General features: G+C 39.7%; 1 protein-coding gene across 25 annotated transcripts in view; it reads right to left on the bottom strand.

Annotated features, from left to right (window-relative positions):
• TNS1 (tensin 1) overlaps positions 1–23308 on the bottom strand; it is a 398798-nt gene that overhangs the window by 66386 nt on the left and 309104 nt on the right. For all 25 annotated transcript variants that reach the window (XM_087881674.1, XM_034421770.3, XM_087881677.1 and 22 more), the window contains 2 exons: positions 22024–22089; positions 21312–21428 (listed from right to left, as the gene is read on the bottom strand). In XM_087881674.1, the coding sequence (XP_087737800.1) occupies positions 21312–21428; positions 22024–22089 (183 nt within the window). The remainder of the gene's footprint in view (positions 1–21311; positions 21429–22023; positions 22090–23308) is intronic.

The raw sequence follows: 23308 nt of genomic DNA, 5'->3' as shown, positions 1-23308 counted from the left end.
TATTGAAAAGGTTCTGCTAGCTGGGACCACTTCCAGCTTTCTGGAAATGATGGGAGTCAAATCCAATTATAATTCTGCAAGCCTAGATGGCGTCAGTCAGTCAGTTTACTCTGCAGAAAAAAATTATTAATAAAAAGGAATCAGTTACATGGCAAACAGCAGCTCTGGAGCAAAGCCTTGGGTAGGTAAATTTTTATTTCCCTAAACGAAAATAAAACGAGTCGTTTTAAGTTTAGCTTCCATGTTTTGCTTAGTAAAGAGCAACTGAATCGACTGATCAATCAATTACACACCATTGGCTATAGTAGCCATCGGCAGGAGTTATTCCTCCTAATCTGTCAATCTAGGTAAAGATTTGTATCCCTTCTCCCTTGTGCTCCCCTCAGAAATTCAGTGACAAGTCACTGACACGAGGATAATAAAAATAAGTTGATTGAGTTTGTGAAGGTTAACTTCTACAAGTTTCATCTTGAGAGTTTGTGCGTGCAAATTTATATTAAAAAAAAACCCTATGTTTTTCACACAAAAAAGCTTCTCTTAGATAGCAAGAAAAATAGCATCTCTGGGTACTCATCCTCCCTGCCTCAGATACTCTGCTGGCAGTTGGGATGAAGGATTCAGTAATGTAGCAGATTCTTGGAGACAGTTCTGCGTAGTCTGTATTAGAGACCTTTCATTGCCCGCCTAAAAGTTGTGCTGCCTTCTGCTTTGGGAAGTGGGCAGCATCAAGAAGCCCATCCTTACCTCAGCCACAAGACCAGGAGGAACACTTTCCCAGGAGCAGGAAAAGCCTAACTTGGTCCAAGTTGCCATTTTTTTGAGCATGGATCACCCCGAGAGCAGAGCTAAACCCCATCACAGGCAAAGCAAACTTACCACTTAGGGAGGGAAGTCTCTGCAGCTGGAGAGAAAGTGGGCTTGTTTGTTTATTCTTCAGAGTTGAAGTGCAAGGGTGCTCCTAAAAGAGCTCGCCGGAGCACACTGTCATTCCATCTGTCTCAGGCATGGGAATGAGGCTTATTTTTCCCTTGGCTTGTAGGAAGCGAGTGGGATAAAACCCTGTCTGTAATTTCAGCCAGTCAGATCCCGAGGGGTTCACTTATCATCCCGTAGTTATGTGATTTCAGGATGACATCACAGAAAAGGCTGAGTGACTGAAGTGCAGAAGGAGTTTCTTCAGCTCCCAGCCACTCAAATACAGTCCTCTAGTCACTGAGAGAATTCGGGGGGGGGGGGTTGGCAGTGGTGGAAAAGAGGCGGAGAAAAAAGGCAGAATGACAGAAGGGAGTGGAAAGAGAGTAGAGCAAGAGGGAAGGAGGGAGGGTAAAAAGAGAGCTCTAACCTAAGGGGAGGAGATCAGAGGCTCGGCCAAATCATTCCTTTCCATTCCATACTCGCCAAAACATTTCTCTTTCTTCCAGAGGGACCTCCCACAACCACAGCAGCATTTCCCAGCTGCTAAACAAAAAAGACTTAACAAGGGATTTATTTCTTAAAAACGAATAACAGTAAAACTATGACATTAAGGACTGCCGACTCCTCTAGCTAATCTGATGGATTTAGTTCATCCAGAGAGGGAAAAAAGCCCAAAGTAAAACACAACATTCTCCTAATTTCCTGGCACTGGTATTTGGTGTGATATTTGCCTCCTCCTTATCAAGCATTGTCAAGTGCATTCCCATCAGTGCTAAAAATGGGTATGCCGCTTTCTTTAACAATATGAATGCTTTAGCTCGCATATGCAACTTACGAGTCCAGAGTTTATAATTCTTTATGAAGAGCCTACGGGAGACAGCAGTACTTCTGTGGAGTTTACAACCTGCTTTTCAAAAACTTGAACTTTGGACTGGCAGAGCAATTTGATGCTTCTGTTAACAGCCAGAAGTAAAACAAGGAAACCTTTAGGATTTGGGTTCAAAAAAAAAAAAAATCCAGCAAACTCAATATTTAGTTTGCATTTGAAGGAATTCTTGAAGTGAAAGGCGACATTTCTGCAGTATAACAAGGAAAAGAAACCATCTCCCTTTTCTTTGGGACCTAAAATTCAGAAGTGCCAAAAATTACCCAGAAAGATGGGGGCAATCCACAGCATGCACCACTCTGCTCAATTCCACTTCAACAATTTATTTAACTATTCATTTTTCACAGATCATCCAAAAAGATCAGAAATCTCTTGAGAGGGAAGGAACGTTCAAGTTGGTTTGCCTAAAGCCTTTCTCACCAAGTTGTGAACCAGCTCATTTCTAGATTTTGCATTCATTTTGCATCCCACTGTATTGCCAATTCAAATACATATTAGTGGCAAGCAAAACATGAGTAGCTGTTGTGCCAGTCTTTTTTTTTTTTTAATTTGATTTATATGCCGCCCTTCTCCGGAGACTCAGGGCGGCTTACAATGTGTTAAGCAATAGCCTTCATACTTTTGTATATTTATACAAAGTCAGCTTATTGCCCCCACAAACTGGATCCTCAATTTACCTACCTTAGAAAGGATGGAAGGCTGAGTCAACCTTGAGCCTGGGGAGATTCGAACTAGCAGTAATTGCAGGCAGCTGAATGATAATAACAGGCTATTAGTCTGCTGCGCCACCAGGCTCTTGCCCAGTACGGTGCCCTTCAGATATCTTGAAACTATAATGCCAAAATTCTAGCTAGAGCAGGGATGGGCAACTATGGTCCCTTAATTAACTATGGACTTCAACTCCCAGAATTCCTGAGCCACCAAGAATTCTGGGAGTTGAAGTCCAGAGGTTGTAAAGGGGCCATTGTTGCCCAGCCCTGAGCTAGCGCACCAGTTTAGAAAAGGCATGCCCACACTAACTTCTGTAACGAAGGAAGCAGTCACTGAAGCTGTAAAGCCAGTGCTACAATGCCTCAATAATGATGACTTTTTTTTTGAGAAGTCTTCCTCTCATTGCAACTTCTGAAATCCAGCACAACTAATGCACAATGTTCAGAATAGATGGAATGGGGAAAATTCTTAAAAGTTCCAAGAGAGGAATTATTGAGAAACCTCAACTATTTCTACAGCATTATATGTCTGAGAAGATGAGCACTTCATAGATATAGCTTGCCTCATCCTAGGAGGCCTTAGTATAATTCCAGACTGGGATGCTATTTTCATATGCATCATATTTGCAGTTTTTTTCCCCCCTCGTAATGCATTACATTTCGGGATTGGGCTGTGTGCTTTTTCTAGGCTTCTGCATTGCAGCAATCTAGAAGCTTCCCTGCCAGCCTCTCATCCTGCACCTTGACATCTTAAACCACAGAGGAGGGTATCCATGCCAACAAAAGGAGATGTAAACCAAGAAGGTAGATTCCTCTCCCTTTAGTCATCTGCTGAATGGCAAGGAGACAGCTCCCGTTTCCCTATAGGCAAGAACAAGGGGGGGAAAGAGGCAGAAAGAGTAAAGGAGTCAAATGTAATGATGGAAACAAAGCCCTTGCTAATGGGAGTTTCATATGGATTGTTGATAGCTTTAGCAGGCGAGGCAGTCCAAAGCCACTACAGTACTCAGAAAGATCAGCAGCCAACCACTCTCTGTCCTGCGCCTTCTGCTTTTTTGTGGTCTGAAAGTGTATTGACTCTTGTGGTCTTTTCACTCATGAGATTATTGGCTCTTGTGTCCCCGTGTGAGACAGATTTCTGTTTTGTCTCCTCTTCTCTTTCTGGCAGACGCCGGAAGATGGACAGAGTTCCTCCCACTTCGTCTATACATGATAGCAATCAAGGACTATTCTAGGAACACCAGATAGTCTGTCATAAAATTCTTAAGTGAACTAAAACCTCCTACTCCCTATTACAGGCACGAACAATTACTTATAGTAACAATAAAGAATGCAGGTACTGTGCAAAGAAGTAACGGTTGCACAAGAGAGATAGTTTATTAAACTTCAATCTACATTCAGTTCTTTGTGTTGAAGGATAAAAATTGTCCCAAGCCTATTAGTTATCTAGATTTATATTTCATATTTTTAAACTGCCCACCTCATTCAAAGAGAGGCTTTATTATCCCCAAGAAGTAAATATTCCATTGATTAGCAATTTTCTCATTGGTGGAACTTAACCATTCCTTGCAAATTACTGTTCAGGTGTGTACAAAATTTCATTAAAGAGTTTGCATTTACAAATTACATTGTGTAATTTTCTACTCTCTAAATTCTATCAAGGAATGTTCTAATCTTCTGCTTCAGTGAATGCTGTCCTATTCACACCAGTGATTCGACATTTGCCAGTCCATATGCAGATTTGTTCAATAATTTAGAAAAGTATCAGACTATCTACATGTGCTCTTAATGGTAAATGTTAAATTAAAACCCATTTCATTATTCACAAAAGCAATCATACAGCCAATAGGAGTTAGACAAAGAAAGCACACCCATTCGGTTTTTTTTATGAAGGCTCACAAACTATCCTTACAGTACATTTACCTCTGAACTAGTGGGTTCACTAGAGTTGAGACATAATAATATTGAGCCAATATATTGTCACTTTATGAGGATATCATAAAAGACAGATTGTAGATTATAAAAAGCAAGTATAGCTGTTTAGAATATCTTGCAGGTGAATTTTATGTGTGTGTGTGTGACCAAGGAAGATATATGAGGTTACACATGAAGATGTGGGAATTATAGGAACTAAAGTCCAAAAGGGCTCCAGATTGAGAAAGTCTAAATTATGGAATGGAATTCAGAGCACGACATGCCTACACGATACTAAATATGATATATTAAAGTCATGCCCATCTCCCTACATCTTTTCTGGAACAGTTGGGAATATCTGAGAAATAAAATGAGTGTAAAGATTTAAAAGAGGAAAGAAGATGAGAATTAATGAATCATGTCTGGAATGAACAAGCTTCCTTCAGACCAAATTGGGTAGAGCTGTAGTGAATGAACACTACTGAAGACACTTCGAGGTGTTTGCAAAGTGCATCTGTCAACAGGAATTAGAATTAGATAATGGAGAACTGCAGGTAAATGGCCTACGGTGAATTAAAACAACAACAATTTCAGCAATTCCAAACTCTTTCACTTAACATTTAGAGAATTATAATACCACTGGTGTGATAGTAAATCACAGGAAAAAACACAGAAAAACAAATTGAACCTTTTCAGCAGATCTACATCATAGGTTGCTTTCCTATCAAAACTGATCTATAGAGAAAAATCATTTCACCCTTTTTGTTAAACTTGCATTGGAAGTTTTAAAAATAAACATTGTGTGGCCATTCGCTCCTAGAGATGTAATCAACTCTCTATAGTGGTGCTGTATATAATTATCCAACTAGTATTTGGCATAAATCAATGGCTAAATATGAAGAGAGCCCGCTGTAATGCACTACTTAAAAGCATTTAAGCAAGATGGCATATACAAATGAGCCATGAGTATGATTCTTTGCCCCCACCCCAACCCCATTGTCCCTTAAATATGATGCATATGAGTTTTCATACATTTCCCAGGATAAACAACCCAGCCTAGCAACACAGGATGGCCACAAATACACAGTGACTGAAGTTGCTACTAGGAATGGTCCGTTGATATTCAATCTTACATGAATGTCCCTTAATCATGTCCATTTCTTCAGTATCCTAGCATCAATAGGATACTTACAGGAGCTCCCACTCTTGTCTGTCCTGCAGGCTATTTATGAGAGAGCCATAAAACCCTGAACAAACAGGATAAATATGGTGTCTTACAGATAAAGTCCCTTAAATAAACGCCAAGGAAGATCTATTTCAACTAGACCTAAATGACCGAGGCCAGATTTATTTTCTCCCTCGATGGTAGAAGAGATCAGACTGAAGTTTTAAATCTGTGATGTCCTGAATTAAATTCAGAATACTATAGCTTTTAAATGACAGAGGTTCCTGTTTAGGACTTACTAGACAATCAATAAATGTATTATCTATATACAGTTAACTTCCTTTGTATTTCTATTAGAGCTATATTTCTGAGTTGATTCAGATGGTCAAGGGGATGGTCTTGAGCATAATTCTAATTTAAAATTCTATCTCGCATAATTTAAAATTAGCTACTCTGCTTTTTGACATTTAATATGGGACAGGCTTACCCTCACTATAACAGACCGAATTAGTTCTTTAGCCCTTCCATGTCATCAGAGGAGCTCTGCTGTATGTGTGTTTTAAATAATTTAAACCCATTTTTTTTTAAAAAAAAAAAATGTTGGTAAACTCCTTTGAAGTGCATTTGTATGGAACTAAATAATGGAAATGGGTTAAATCATATATTGTTTTTGTTCGTGTCAGTCTGAATTCTGGGCCAATTTGGTAATTTTGCTAAATTATTGATGCCAGAAGACAGACAGACAGAAGCTGAATCTCTGATTCCCTAGAACGGCTTGTTGCTTTCACTGCAATTCCTTCATTCTAAGCAACGCAAAAAGAGAGCACTTATGTTAAGAGAACTGTAATAATTCCAATTTGTTTTCAAGCACAATTCAAAGTAGTGCTGAAAACATTTATAGCTTCAATGGGCCTTGATCCAGTTTAACATTAAAGAACATCTCCTCACACTCTTTGATGACAGTAGCTACAATTTTCTTTCTTGTGGTGAAATTGGCTCCCCAAAGAGGCTCTCCACACCAACTAAATTTATTATTTAGACTAATATTACAAGCTTCTCTATTTCAACAGTGTGATTCGGAGTTTTATTACTTGTCTAAGCTTTCCTATATTGTCTGAAATTGTTTTTAACTTTTTTTTTAACTGTTTCTTTTAAACATTTTATTTCCTGAGATTGGGAAGTGTGGGTTTAAATTCCACTCAACCATGGAAATCACTTAGTGATTTTGCACTAGTTATTATCAGGTAGGGAAGTTAAAATGAGGAGCAAAATTCAAGATGCCTTCTTGAATTCACACAGAAAATATGTTACCGTGTTTCCCCGAAAATAAGACCCTGTCTTATATTTTTTTTGAACCCTGAAATAAGCGCTTGCCCTTATTGCCATGCACTCAAAAGCCCGATTGGGCTTATTATCAGGGGATGTCTTATTTTGGGGGAAACAGGGTATATACAGATAAAAATGTATGCTTCTTAATGAGACAGTTATGGTGCTTATATTCCTGAGATTCCAGAGCACCAAGTTTGACAGAAATATGTATTTAATAATGAAACCAGTAAAAGTAAGAAGTAGCTGGTAAACATAGAAAAATTGTAAACAGCGAGGAGGCAGACAGCAATCCATATATGAATTTATATATTTCTACCTGTATCTCAGCCACTAAGACTGATTGATTCATAATAAATTACAGTATACAAAACCAAGATTACAAAAAGGTAAAGAACAGCAAAGGCTGGGACCTTATTTTCTTGTGATACTCTTTTGTAGGTTGTGTGATCCTTGTAATCTTCTAAAACTTCCAAAAATCATGATTTACATTTTAGGTTCTTTTGTTGTATGTCCCCCACCCCACCCCACCCCACCCCACTCCGGGCAGTAGTTTACTTCCTATGCCACTAATACAAGACCAGCAGAGCTGCTGTCCTTGCTGACTCTCTTGATGTATCCTCTTCATTGCAGTCTAGATGATCTGCATAAGAACATTTGCTTTTTCACGAAAAACTTATTTTATTTGTGCTGGATCACCTTGAATCCAGATCAATGAAATGGACCAAGAGGGAGGTTCTGTGGTGAGAATAGTAAGCCGAATGTTTCAAAACCAGAGCAAGCAGATGGAACCCTTTGCCAAGGTTGAGAACTTTGATCAATTATTGCAACATTACTATATTTATTGTCTAATACAAACTAAGGGGTTCTCTTGTTACAGTAAGCAATGTATACACATACGAAGCAGAAAGGGGTCACCACTGCAACACATGGAATGCTCCAAGTCAGCAATTTGCTCTAATAAAAGCTAGAAGGGTGAGGCTGGTCAAAAGGTTCCTATAGAGATCCTGGGATAAATTCTGCAGAGCCTCACTGTTTGGCTCAATTGCAAATTAAGGAATCTTCCCCACTATCCTGTCAGAGCTGAAGAAGCTTCTTGGATGAGAAGCGAAACATCTTCAAAAGAAAAAACAAGGAAGTCTCCAGTTGTCTCCTGAAAAAGCATCTTTGGGACAACCATGACCTGGATGACTGCAAATCTCTACAGAATCTGAACCGATGTATTTCATGGCTCTTCCTTCCCTATCTATCCTCCTAGCTCATGACTACAATTGCACTTGGCTGAGGCTTTTTTTGAATTTTGATTAATCCTCATTTAAAAAATATACATGCTTAACAACAATTGCTAAACGTGAAAAGCAATAGGCATATGGGAATTATCCTGGCATTTACCGTAGAGTATAATCATGGTTTCCATTTAACAGACAAGGACATTTAAACCTAGGCGACTTGAATGAAGCATGTCTGTTCCACAGTGATACTCAAAAACATTTGAAATCCTACCTAAAGCCAATATTTATATCCCAATGTGTATGAGCAAGCCAGAGCAGCGAGATACTTGTGTGTCTTAGGCAGCTGTTATGTGTATTTTCCATGCCACAACCTGCCATGACCTCACTCACAAACCAGATATAGCTCCGCTTACCACTCTTCCTTCCCCTGGTGTGAAGGGGCATGATTTACAGGGAGGTGAGTACTTTAACGTAGTGAATTAAAACTGATACCAACAATGGGGAGAGATCAACATACTGGACTGTAAATAACAGTGTGAACTCAGCAAGGAAGGCATGGAAGATATCTGAGGGCAAAGGGTCTGCCTGAAAAAATATGGATGGATGGATAGGCTTACAATACATGCACTTTCATGCATCAAGGATGTCTCCAAAGGACACAGAAGAGATATTTTTGTTTATTCTGAAAAGCCAGAAGGTTAAATAATCTCCTCTACAAATATCTTTTGAACACTTTATTACATATGCATGTCTAGAAATCAAATTTATTCTGGAAAATGTACAATCTCTGCCTGTATAATCTTAGACAATCTTCATGAGTGTTTTGAGTCACAGATTTAATGTGTAATATATATTTGGCTGGGGATTGCAGAATTGGCGCTTGGGGCCAAGTAACATGTTTCACAGCATTTAAAATTGTGAGAGTTACAGGTATGCCATCCAGGAGTAATTCTCCATTCACTCATTTCTTAATGAGTGAAGATAAGATGAAATCAATTCTGGTGGAGAACAATTCTCTAACCTCTCAGTCTACTGCAATATCAACATGTATGTGTGGCTGGACCAGAGCGGGAAAGTACATTATGAATTGCATCAGTCAGGGAAGTACATCTAGAGGGAACCAGAAGAAGGGCCTTCTGTACAGTGGTTCCCACCCTCTGCAGTATCATTCTCCCAGATATAAGTTACACCCGGTACATCTGAAGATCCTGAAGACATGTTTCTGTGAGTAGGCCTAGGGACCAGGGGTGGGTTCTAACGTTTTTTACTACCGGTTCTGTGGGTGTGGCTTATTTTGTGGGTGTGGTTTTATGGTCATGTGACAATTATTTAGGATTTAGCAGAGGTACTGATCTACCAGGCTTTTAACTGCTTGCAGAGCTGTACCGATCTACCCATTTATTTTTTGCAGGCACTGGTCTACTCATATTTTTGCAGGCACTCGTCTACTCATTTGTTTTCTTTTAACACTGATCAGCTGTAAGGCGGCCCTTTGAAGCCCCTCAGCAAGAGTTTAAACAGTTTTTTTCCCTCTAGCCATCAGCTGGGACTCAGGAGGCAGCAATAGATTGGGGGATGGGGGCAAATAAAAGGTAAGAATAACGTGGGGGGGTGGGGGGCACGGGGGGCAGAACTGGTTCAGTGATGTCATATCATCACCGCTACTGGTTTGGGAGAACCGGGCCGAACCGGGAGGAACCCACCACTGCTAGGGACCCCGATAGACATGGAACCAATCAAATAATATGATTGTGTTTGTTCTTGCTGCAAGGGTGAGAGTCAGAGGTGGGTTTCAGCAGGTTCTGACCAGTTCTGGAGAACCAGGTAGCGGAAATTTTGAGTAGTTCAGAGAACCGGTAGTAAAAATTCTGACTGGCTCCACCCCCATCTATTTTCTGCCTCCCAAGTCCCAGCTGATTGGGAGGAAATGGGGATTTTGCAGTATCCTTCCCCTGCACTGGGGTGGGAATGGAGATTTTACAGTATCCTTCCCCTGACATGCCCAAGCCACACCTGCCATGCCATGCCACGCCCACTAAGCCACACCCACAGAACCGATAGTAAAAAAATTTGAAACCCACCACTGGTGAGAGTGTGTGGTTAGAGGTAATTTTATATTGTGGAATTATAATGGTATAAGATGCTAAGAGTCACCATGTGTGAGTTGGGAAATTATATAAATGTATTTAATAAATAATAAATATATGCACAAGAAAGCTGCTACACACCATTGTTTCTTAATATGTGTGAGAGATTATCTGAGAATGCATAGCACAATCTTCACATGACAATAAAACATGAGGTACTCCTGAGTTAACAGCTTTTTACACTGAATTTTATGTGCCTCGGGCAATTTTAAATTCTTAGCTGGTTATGTTACATACAAAATTACCAACTTACTTTACTGGGGCCTTGAAAATGTTGGAAAATTACTGTAGGTAATTTCCAGTTTAGTCTGGACCAAGCACATTCCCAGTCAATCCTTATATCACATTCAGAGCAAGCACATATGTCACTCTGCACAGCTAGTAAACACATAGCTTGAAGTTTATTTGCTAAACATCAGCACATTTATTTGCTAAACATTAAAAAAAAACACATTTAGCAGGCAAAAAGCAAGGGGAAGAAAGATATGAACAACTGGCAAGAACGAACATCATCTACAGCTATCAAAAGGGGCAGAACTTCCCCAAACCACTAGAAACCATACTGTGGGTAATTAGCATGGACAGTCCCCAAGGAAGCGGTCTTGGTTATTCTACCTTGATCCTTTTATGTACATAATGGTGAGGGATCGATTATGCACCGTAAAGGAAACCACTTGGTACAGTTCACATAGAATAAGACATAATAGCAATATAGATCATGCTCACATTATGCAAGTTGCTGAGACCCAACTCCAAAGAAGTACTTGAAACAAATCATAAGCCCTACCTAGTAAGCCAAAAGAGCTAAAGTGGTTTCCATAAATGCCAAGAAACCAAAGAGTGTGTCTGAGCTTACAGTTTAATGAAAAACTAAATAGAGGTAGTCCTTGACTTACAGCCATTTGTTTAGTGACTGTTCAAAGTTATGACGGCACTGAAAAACTGGTCTTCATACTTACAACTGTCAGCATCTCTGTGATCACGCGATCAGAATTTGAGCCCTTGGTAATAGGCATATATTTATGATAGTTGCAGCATCCTTATATAATTGCCAACTGTGACCTTCTCGGCTTCCAACAAGCAAAGTCAATGGAAGAAACCGGATTTGCTTAAACAACCATGTGATTCGCTTAATAGCCACGATGATTCATTTAACAATCATTGCAAAATAGCAATAGCACTTAGACTTATATACCCCTTCATAGTGCTTTACCGCCCTCTCTAAGTGGTTTACAGATTCAGCATATTGCCCCCAACAATCTGGGTCCTCATTTTACCCACCTCGGAAGGATGGAAGGCTGAGTCAACCTTGAGCCGATCAAAAGAGGTCATAAAATTGGACGTGACTCAACAACCACCTCATTTAGCAATGGGTTCCAGTCCCAATTTCGTGATCCTAAGTCAAGGACTACCTGTATATAGCTTGCTTAGTGCCTATAACATGTTATCTGGATAAACAACGGATGCTAATACATAAGTCAATGCAACCCTTCCTTTTTTCCAAGGGCAGCTCAAGTTGGCATACATGATTCCGTCCATTATTTTTAATCCAGGGAAGCCAATTAAATTGATATATAATGACTCTTCCAAGGTCACCTGTTGAATTTCATGGCTGACTGAAGACCTGAACCAGCAACTCCTCAATCTTTCTCCATCCCTCTATAAACAGTTCTATACTTTGCTGTGGGAACTAAATCAGAAAAAGGAGGAGTCTTTAATTAAACTACAGTGCCTACCCGGAACGAGAAAATACTAAAATTCAAGCTAATGTTTCGTGCGATTGCACAGCGATAGGAATATTATTAACCATTTGCACATAACTGGCAGCTGAGAATAAATACTGGATGACACAAGTGTTGGGTTTTTGTTTTGTCAGCATGAACAAATGGATTTATAGTCATCCTCCCACCTCATTTTGGTCCATGATCCTAGTGAACCTGCCCCCCCAAACAAAATCCCATTCAAGGCATACAGACACAAGAAATTGTGCTGTTGCCTGCCTCGCAGCAAGCTCTCCTGGCAAGCACGCTTGTTGGCATGACACCACTTGATAATTAGAGTGCAACAGGAGTGATTGCTTCTGGCAGCCTGTCAGGACTGGAGCAAAGATACATTCTTCAAGATGCTAATCCTGTGTTTCACAGGAACAAGCATGGGACTTGTCAAAGGATCCTACCAAGGAGTTATACCTGCAAAAGGCTTCTTGAAATGTGGAGGGAGGTTTCTGGGATTGAAATTCACTGTCCCTCCTCCCCCCATTGCTTCTTTCTCAATTTACTCACCTGAGGGCCAGATTTAAAGTCAGGTTATAATAAATTGAAAAAACCCACATGCTGCTTGATAAATCAGGCTGACAGTTAAAAATGTGCTCCTTTTTTTGTAGATATCCTCCAGCTACTACTGGACTGGTTCCCCATATTAACTAGCTCGACTGCATTTGTTGTTGTTGTTGCAATTGGAAAATTAAGAAGTCCTGTGGAAAACTATCCAAACCCTAAGTTTTCGTGCACAAGAGCCCTTTCTTTCAAACGGAATGAGACAACTCGCCACGGGCAACTCACTACTGCCTACACACCATGGCCATTTAGCCGTGGCCAACTAGCCATGGGACAACTCACAATGGAACAATTCAATTTAATTATTTTAAGTAATTTAAAAAATATTTTATTTTTTGTCATTCACACTTCATTTTATCCCTCCTTTTGCATCCTTTCTTCAATGATTTTATTCCACCCTTACTTCGATATTAGTGTAACTCTTGTCCTACAGCAAGCTGTCCCATGGCAAGTTGGCCGTGGTGAGTTGTCTAGAGGTGATTTTGCCACAACGAGTTGGCCACAGCAAGTTGTCCTAGACTCTTTTTTAAGGCAATGGTAATTCTAATAAACACCAAGTCTTAGTTTGTTTTGATGGGGAGGGAGGATTCCATTGTCATTTATAATGTATACAGAACTTGTACTCTAACCACCCTTCAGTGCTTCTGACACAATGAATTCCTATGCATTCCTCTTCTTATATTGCATACCACAGCATTGTTAATTCACTATGCCAGGCTGTAGCTTTCTAGAATTTGTGATTAAAGAATACACTGTAAGCTTCATGATACCAATATTAATATTCACATGCTACAGTGTTTGTGATATCTAAGCTCAATGCTAATCGCTTGTTGAAATTCTGAAGTCCCAAATTATTTGGCATTAACTGGCAGTGGTCTTCCCAAGAAAGAAGAAAGAAAAGGGGCAATTCTCTGGATCACTGCCAGCCTCTGTTTTCGGGATCTAGGGCACATCTGTATTAGTACTCTGATAGGCTAGTATGGTTTCTATTGGCAGCATTTAGTCCTCCCTTGTTCATTGTTGGCTGTCAGTTTCACAATTGATATTGCATCAAGTTAATCTGGTCCCATACCTGTTTAAACAGGTATGGGACCAGATTCAGCCTTCCTCCCAAGACTCAGATGGAGTGGGACAAGCTCTAGGAAACAACGCAGCGTCTGTGACAATCCTTCCTTTTGGAACGGTATTGGCATTGCCCCAGTCACATTACCAGGATTATCATGGGCAAAATACATTTGCAAGTGAAGTGAAAGAACTTGCCAGTGGCAGAGAGAAATGGCATATGTTTAGGGGAAAGAAAATATAGTGGGAGCTTAAGCCTAAAAGGGTGGCATTTCTCAAAAACTGTAAACTCTAAAAGAGTTTGTCAGCGTTGTAAGCTCCAGGTCTTTTTCTAGGCAGACACAAGATCTCCATCTCTTCTGGACTTTTACTCAAAAATTCCTGGAGTTGTTTCTCCAACTTGATATAGGTTTTCTCTCACTAGATCTGGAAATGCTATATACTAGTTAAAGTCACTTTGATATATATAACATTTAAAGTTTTGGAATCTGAAACTATAGAACAGCTGCATCTTTATAGTTTTAAGGACATCTTTTAACTAAGAAATCGCTTCTTCACTCATTGTCATTTATTATTTTCTGTCCCGTTTTCAAAGATAACAGTACTACTGCTTTGCAGTATGCGGCTAAGGATAATGCAATACAAACATCCACTGTGGTAGCAACAGTCTTTCATGCAATCATTTCGCTTCTTCTCCTCTTTCTGTACCTCTCAGGCAAACCCAAATCTGATCCAGGGAATTCTCCCGAGAAGATTTGAAGTATACCAGGAGAGTGAAAATCCATTCCAACAGCATGACCACATCTTGCATGAAAAAAAATGGCTCAGGTACAGTCATCACAGGAAATCATGGATATATTATCTCTAAGACAGTATTCTCAAATCTGACACCTCCAAATCTGTTGCATAACAGCCCATTTTCCTCAATCATCTCATTCACCAAAATGACAGTAGTTATAAACGAACACATCTGGCGGGTCCCAGGCTGGGAAAAATTCATTTAAGACCCTGCAAATCCATTATGAGTCCAGACAAAGGGAGTGGGGGGTTGTTGCTAGCATTTGTAGCATACCATCTGCAAATTTGAGATTTTCCAGTCCGAAAGAAAGCAGCTTATAGCCAAACAGCAATTTCTGATTGTAGATAATGTCATTATTTGCACTGCAACAGAAATAGGTAATTCAGTCTCTGATAATCAACCTCCATCAAAGTTCATCCCTTTGTTGTTGCGGTTTTTCTGAATCTTCTCGCTTCATTAAGGAAAATCCTCACATTTCACAGACAAATTACTTGTATGGCTTCTGAGCTTCCAGTGTGCGGCAAGAAATTAAACATATACTTTTACATCTATCTCATTTCAGCCTTCCTTAAAGTACAAGGTCTGGATGAATATTACACTTTGAGAATTAAACCACCATGGCCCAAAGCCTTTCCATTCCTCTTTTATGAAAGCCAGACTCTTTGTGTCTTTCATATCAACATACAGTATTTTGTGAAAGAAGGGCCCCTCTGTCCATTTTTGCTCTGACTTTTTCAGAGGTACTTCACAACCAACAGCCAAACTCATGCTGATTTCTGAAGGGCCAGATGGGTGATATTTAATTATCTGATCTAATAAGGCAAGAAAACCATAAATAATCCACTCTCTGCCTCTCACTTTTAGTCCCCATGGCCGCTGACCATGTTTCTTCGTTTTCAAATCGCTTCTGCAGAATAGAATATACAGAGAGAGGCACGTTCACTAAAAGCCAGGGCTCCTTGCCACACGGAGAAATGAAATGCAGAGCATTCCAGACATTACATAATATCTGAAGCACAAGAAGCTTCAGGTCATTTGCTTTGGATAGAGACAAAACTGGTGTGGCTTGCATTTCCATAGAAATTCACCCCTTCCAAGCTAATCAATGAACTGAAATGCCACTTCCAATTTGGAACATTTTCAAATGTTATGAGGCAATTCTTTGATTTTACAAAAGATCTATACAATCTTTTGTGTTCAATGAAGGCAACAGAGTTAACTTCACTACCCAGAGAAACTAAAAACAAATCAAAACCCTTACTACTTTTGCTCATACCCCCCCTTTTTAAAAAAAAAAAATTAAGTAGAAAGTTTCCAGTGTCACTACCAAACACAAAAGGAAAATGAACGAAAGTCCTTTGAACAGACTTTTGGCTCAGTTCATCTGAAATGCTTTTTACTTAACTGCCACATAAAGATAACAATCGTTAATGAAAAGTTCGGAATTAACAAATGAAAATCCAGTTATGGCCTCCATACTGACTCTGTCTCCTGAAACTTACGACAAGCCATAAATATCTAAGGTTAAGCCCAGACTCGTAGCAATTTTCACAACCCATTCATTATTATTAATGCTTCTTTAGATATAGGAGCAAATGCTTTGTATGAGAAGCTTTGTGACCTTACAAGGAATAGAATAAGTTCTATACGGGGCAAATAAAACAAAGTTTGCTGCTTCACCATGTCTGAATATTTCTACACAGAGTAGAAATTGAAGACAATGCTTTTTGAATATGGAATGTGATTTTCCAAAGGGCTGAAGCTTTTTTTTTTTAATCTGTGGAAATCTTCAGCTAAATATTGTCGCTAAAGTATTCCCTTTTGTTCTTTCCAAAGCTTAACTGCGTCCAAATACACTGTTTTGGATACAGTGTTTTTAAATAGTCATTTAGACACAAGGGCTGTCAGTCCTCTTAAATACTGCTCTTGCTTTTGATGAAAAAACAAGGATAAAGAAAACTGAGAGAATGTAACAGTATTCTTTTTCCACAGTATGAAGAGAAAAGGATAATAATTCTCACGCCTGAGAATTTGAGAGGAAGGAATATTATTTTGGATTGATTCTACGGAGTAGAGGTGATGAATTCAGGCAGGGGAATGAAGGTTCAATTCTCAATGAAAAAAGCTAAACTGTACGGCATAAATTATGAAGTAATGTCATCAACATTATTGTGGATGCATATGACAATGGGAATTGATAGGATGGAGACAGTGGCATGTTACATTCCCCTAAATGCTGATACCGTAAGAACCAGAAATACGTTGTAGGAAAATTCTATGATTTTCTGCTAGGCAACATGAATGACATGATATGGTAATGAGGTTAGAAAATATAGGAAAAGTGATTTAGGGATCCCCAAAATGAATAAGGGCAGTTTGAGGGAGGGAGGGAGGGGGGGAGGGAGGGAGGGAGGGAGGGAGGGAGGGAGGGAGGGAGGAAGGAAGGAAGGAAGGAAGGAAGGAAGGAAGGAAGGAAGGAAGGAAGGAAGGAAGTTAAAAGTTTTAACATCCTCTTTTTCATTTAATTTATAGGCAATTTCAATTTTACAAGAGTATGAAAGAATATTGCATGATATAGAAGAGAAAAAGTTACAAGGCATGTAGTGAAAATGAGAACAAATAGTTAACGTCAAAAGAAAAATCAGTCATCTTGATGGAAATTTTAAAAAATGGTTTTTGAACATGAAGAGAGTTAAACAAGAAGCATTTAGCATACTGTATGGAATTTAAAATTACAGTGATGAAAAGATTTGAGATTAAACAAATGAGGGAAGGCTGAAAGGGGTATTTTAGAGACTTATATGGAAATGATAGTGATAGGTTGAAAAGTGAAATTTCTTATCTCAGGCCTTTAATTTCTTTGGCATAGTATTTCTTACTTCTTTTCTACAATCTGCATAACCCATAAAGGGACAGGATAATAGGAATGTATATATTTATGTGTGTAGTAGTGAAAGGTAAGCCACATGCAAGGGATTATTTTCTTCATTGAAATAACAGATGTATATATGTACATGTGTGTGTAAATAATATATATCTCAAGTTGCCAGGAAAAAACAACATTGTATTATGATCCCTTGTAATCATCCCTGAGATTCAAATGGAAAGGCAATCAACTCCCATTTCAAAGTACACAGAAAATTTAAACTGAGATAATAGGCATTCTGAATTAAATAGGCTAATATTAGCCACTTAGTTTTTTCATTTCTTCAGTTCAGTTAATTGGTTATTATGGTATCATTCATAGTAGTCATACCACAATTAAATCTTTCATTATTGTGTTTATTAATATTCATTTATTATAACAATCAAAGTATTTTATTCAAAGGGCTTTATCTTGATTACTTTTCAAGTATTCTGTTTTCCTTATGGTGTTTGAGTGGATTCTTGTTTGCCAACAGAGATGTTGAAATTGCTTTCTCTTTTTCTAGTCGTTTTAGGTAATGGCACACATTCATATAGCTACAGAGATTTAGTTTCATTCCTGTTTCTCTAGACCAGCATCCAACTGGTACTGGATGCCTTAGCTATTAAAATCATCATCAACAACAAACAGCATCATCCCCCAGTGAGGCCCTACCTTGACATGGTTGTGGAGCTTGCATGCTCTGAAGAAACTGAGAGCTATGGCAGATGTTCAATGGTCAGGTCTCATCAGAGGAGTTAGATGAAAAGTGTTTCTCCCATAAACCAGTGGTGGGATTTAACCAGTTCGGGATGGTTCAGGCAAACTGGTTGTTAAATTGCTGGCTTGCCCCGCCCCTTCCAGGAGTCCCCACGTGCCCTATTTTGGATCCTAGGTAAGGGCAGGGAAGCCTACTAGCCCAAAATGGTGCAGGGGGTACAGTGTGCCCCCCTGGCCTCTTTTTGCTCCCAGGAGGCTGCAGGGAGGCCTACTAGGCCCAAACCAGGCCACTGGGGGCTGTAGCGCGGGGCTCCCGCAACCCGTTTTTACTTCCAGGAGGCTGCAGAGAGGCCTACTAGGCCCAAAATGGGGCACAGAGGGTGCGGCACGTCCCCCCTGGAGCCCATTTTTGCTCCCGGGGGGGGGGTGAAGGAGGCTGAGTGCTGCCTGTCACACACCCCTGGCCATGCCCACCATGGCCACATCCACCAAGCCAGTCATTAGGGCAGAGAGTTGTTCAATTATTTGAATCCCACCACTGCCATAAACAATATAGTGAGACATAACTTACAGAAAGCTGTTCCAGATCAGTCATCACTTGAGTAAACAAGGTTCATGCTAGATATTGGGATTCCTGGATATCTGGTTACAGAACTCAGGACAGTTGGCTGAGCAACAGGGCCAGCAGCTTCAAGTTTACTAGAAGAAAAGTTGCTCATTCATAGCAAATAAATGAAGATTGAAAACAAAGAAATAATGATTTGCTATTACCAATAAAGTCCAATGAGAAGATGATACCTGAAATGAATACTCCAGTTCTAGAAAAAACATCAGAATCAGAAGTAATACAATAAGGCTAGTAGTTCAATGCTGTCTATTATACAAAATAAAGTATTCACAAAAGTAGAATTGGAAAAACTGCAAAGATCTATCTACCCAGGTCAAATCCACTCTTTCTGCTGTTATTACAAGTTTTTTTCATTTCAACTTTTCCTCTTACTCCTCCTCCTTTATTCAAGCTGCATTTCTCATATTTCTTTAGATTGAATAGATGAAAATCACAAAATACAAAGCTCTAGAAATAGGAGTAGATTGTGACAAAAGAAAGCAATGATAGTACCAGTAGTAACAAGTGCTTTGGGTGCAATTCCAAAACATCTGGAGTACCACTTAAACACCATTGGCATTGACACAATCACCATCAGTCAATTGCAAAAAAAGTAGCTTTACTTGGAACAACTTACATCCTGCGACGATAGCTTTAACACCATCAAACAATAGCATTTGCCTATCCCAGGTCCTTGGGAAGGACTTGGATAAAAATGCCAAATCCAGTCTAAACATCTGGCTAACTGCGTGACCAACCATAATAATATAATTTCTTGTTCCTGAAGAAAACAACTAATGAGATTTTCTCTGGGTGAACTAAGCACAGGCGAAATCTTCTTAATGCCAAAGAGCACTGGGGGAGGGGATGAATTTTCTTACGCTGCAGCGACTTTGCTGCTGAGTTAGACATCCGTACATTTCATTTTTTAAAAAAATGGGCAGGTTTTTACACCTATCCAACTGAAAACACTGAAATCTTATTTGAAAAAGCAGATAGAAGGGAAATCTGCTTTTGCAGCAACACTAGAAGCAACAGTTTCATAGCTGAATATCCATTATGCACCCAAGCTTGCATTCCTATTTTCTGCTACGTATCTGACTGGAATCCAGAAATTACCCAATGTCAGTTTTCTTAAACCCTGCTTAAGAAGATGGGAGGGAAACAATGCCATTAAATCCCATTCGGCTTGAGGGCCATAAACTTGCTTTCTCTACCTCATAGGAACACGAGGAATCCTGTTTTTTTCAGCACCCATTGCTCATTCCGAGAACTCAGGTGACAGACTTGGCTTTACTTTCTGTGACTTATTCTACAGTACTCATCACTCTGGCACTCTAAAAACATTTGACTCATGCCATCTGTTCCTCAGGCAGAAGCCTATGACCTTCATGCTGTCCAGAAAATACATCTGTTCCCACCATTCCTTTTCCTGCACTGGCTCCCAGACATGCTGCCCTGATTGGAGCCTCTACTATAGATTGAGGGCAGTGGCAGAAACAATCATGACTTAGCAAGTGGGGGGGGGCAGGAAACCAAGGCAAATAAAATGTGGCTGTTGAGCTTTGCTTACTGGGCTCAGTTAATATTGACCCTTAGCAATACTGTACAAACCATGCTGGGGCAGTAGTCCATTGGACTATTTTACAGAAGAAGCAAAGAGTAAATGAAATAAATCCAACAGGATTCTTCTAGATGCAGAGCTCAAAGCAATGGGCTCTCCCACAAAGTATGGTAGCATGAGTTGCGGCTATTAGCATTTGCATTTGCGTATTTCTGTCCATTTGATTTTCGTCTGTTAAGAGGAATTTTACAAAGAGAGCTAAAAATGCCTTTGGGGCATTTTGTGAATATTATTTAGGAAAAAGAGAGCAGGGCCCTCTTAATTATAGCCAATATGTTATAATTCCCTGTTTAAAAATGGACTGAAGTGTGCTAAGAAACATTGTGTTTCATGTTTTGCTGCAGTTTTTCTGTATAATCCAGAGGAAGCAACTCTCTTGTATCAAGTACAGATGGTTAAAAAATGTAAATTGGTGTAAAAGTAAAGGTAAAGGTTCCTCTCGCACATATGTGCTAGTTGTTCCCAACTCTAGGGGGCAGTGCTCATCTCCGTTTCAAAGCTGAAGAGCCGGCGCTGGCTGGCATAACTAAATACCAAAGGCGCACAGAACGCTGTTACTTTCCCACCAAAGGTGGTCCCTATTTTTCTACTTGCATTTTTCACGTGCTTTCGAACTGCTAGAAGCTGGGATTAGTAACGGGAGCTCACCCCATTATGCGGCGCTAGGGATTCGAACCGCTGAACTGCCAACCTTTCGATTGACAAGCTCATCGTCTTAGCCTATGAGCCACCACATTAATTTTAATTAACTAACTAATAATTAATTAATTATTAATTAAGGTTAATTGGTATAACCTTGTGCAATTGAGAAGACACAGAACATCTGCTATCATACAACATAAGTAAAGGCAAAAAGAAAAAGAAAAGGCTTGCTTGCATGGAGCTGGTATCTATTTAGATGGTGCACCAGTGTGTTTGTATCCGAAAGCTAAGTTACGTGAGATGGCAATCCGCATCACCTACCATCCATGCTGTCTTCACGACGTATATTGAAGTTTTCATAGGAATCCCTGCGGATGAGCGGATCTGATGTGTTGTAGTCCACTGAGACGCTTGGGCCATTCTCTAAATGTTCCATGCCTGAGAAGCAAGGATAGCATAATTTCAGGATCAGAGTTTTTGGTGTGGGGGCAGTGAGGAAAAAAGGAGTAACATGATAAAGGAAATATGAGAAATCAGAAGAAATAAGATAAAAGGGTAGTGGGTCTAATCCATATACCTCAGTATGAGAAAGTCAAGACATGAAGCCAGATTTCCCAGTTAAGCTATTGAAGCAAGGAGGAACCGTATCTAGAATCGAGGCAATAGCCAAAGAACTTGCCCAAGGAGTAAGGAAATATATAGATCAGGGAACAATTTCACACAAAAAGACCTCTCTGTTTACTGTAAGAACAGTAGTTATTCAGGAATATAATGAATGGAATTTTAGTTCACCGGGCAAAGAGAAATGGCCATCTGTTTGTGAGGACTTTTGGTAACTCAGCAATTATCTGCTAATATTGACTCTACTGTGGATTTTGAATCTTTCAGTACTGATACAGGGGGAAAATAATTATATCAGGCCACTTATTCTGGCAGCAAGTTTAACAAAACAAATGTACAATTTCTGAGGCCTATAAACGGAGAGGGGTAAAAGGAAGAAAGCAAATGGTGACTATTGCAAAAAAGTAAATACCTTGAATCTTCTCGGGACCATAGGAGAATACAAATTCCACCTTCCCATACTCAGGAAACCTCTCATCTGATTTTTTTTTTTAAAAAAAAGAAAAGACAAAATGGTATTCAGTAAGTATGTTCTTTGAACAGGTGAGGCATTATAGAGCGGCCTGTGCATAGACCGAAACATAGAAGACCAAATGGTGGTACAATCAGTGTCTAAGCAGAAGTAAGAAAGAAGGTACTGGGAAGACCAGATGAAGTTTGATCAGCTGATGATTCCCAACCTGAATTCAGTTACAGTGGTAGGAACGTAAGGCTCTGAGCAGATCAGCTGGTGGGCTGGCACACAGAGTATTTGGAGAAGAGTACATCAGTTTTGCCCTAAATCAGCCATACAGTGAGCTGTTGGACAGCATTACTTGATCTGTTGTGTGGATGTTTGGGTGGTTTAGGGGAGGGGAATTTGTGGTGGGTGTGGGTGTGTTTGGGGATTGTTATGTGTGTTGGACCTGATCTTTGGGTGTTAAGTGAATTTTGTTGTATGGGTATACTGTGTATACATGTACAATGACTATAAAGTTATTATTATTATATGTCTCCTTTAGATATTTTTTTTCCATCCAAAATCCAGAACATCAAAAGGCTCCAGGTTTCTATTTGGCTGGATCATGACTGTATCATGACTTGCCCAAACCGGTCTCTCCAAACTTCCAAACCACCACACATTTGTTTTGTGCATGAATGCTCTCGTGCACACTTCTAAATGTCAGTTTATAAATATAATCAGGCTGATAATAGTATAATGGTAATGGCCCAGTCTGCAGGACTTATTGCACTTCATAAGAGACATTGCAGAATGGGAACAGAAGATTCTCCATTTCCTGACAGGAAAATTTAGTTCAGGGTTCTCATACCGAAAAGATTATAGCCCTCTCTTTGGCTATTCCTTCAGATTTCAAAACTTCAGTGTTTTGTCTGCCTCTATATTCCATTACAAGATGGCTCATCCTCAGTCAGTATCAGTGGAGACAACCCAATTCCAATTTTAAAATGGTTTTTTGCTCCTGGACCTGGTCTCTGCCCTTTCTATGTTTCTGAGAGGAGGCAACCCCCATTGATCTTGCTTCATGTGCAAAATGAAAAATAAGTTCATTTGGGGAACTTATCCTCTTCAAGCATGCACCGGGATTGTTAACAAGGCACAGGATTCCCCACTCCTTTCTAGTGGAGTCAAGAATTTCCTTTTGGATAGGATTGCCCCTGGAATGGCCAACAGCTGTACGATCATTATTTCCTCAAGC

Source organism: Pantherophis guttatus, chromosome 1 (assembly GCF_059756535.1).
Source record: "Pantherophis guttatus breed Tessera chromosome 1, ASM5975653v1, whole genome shotgun sequence".
Classification (NCBI taxonomy): Eukaryota; Metazoa; Chordata; class Lepidosauria; order Squamata; family Colubridae; genus Pantherophis; species Pantherophis guttatus.
The sequence above is the reverse complement of the archived record's forward strand: the minus strand, read 5'-3'. Positions and strand labels throughout refer to the sequence as shown.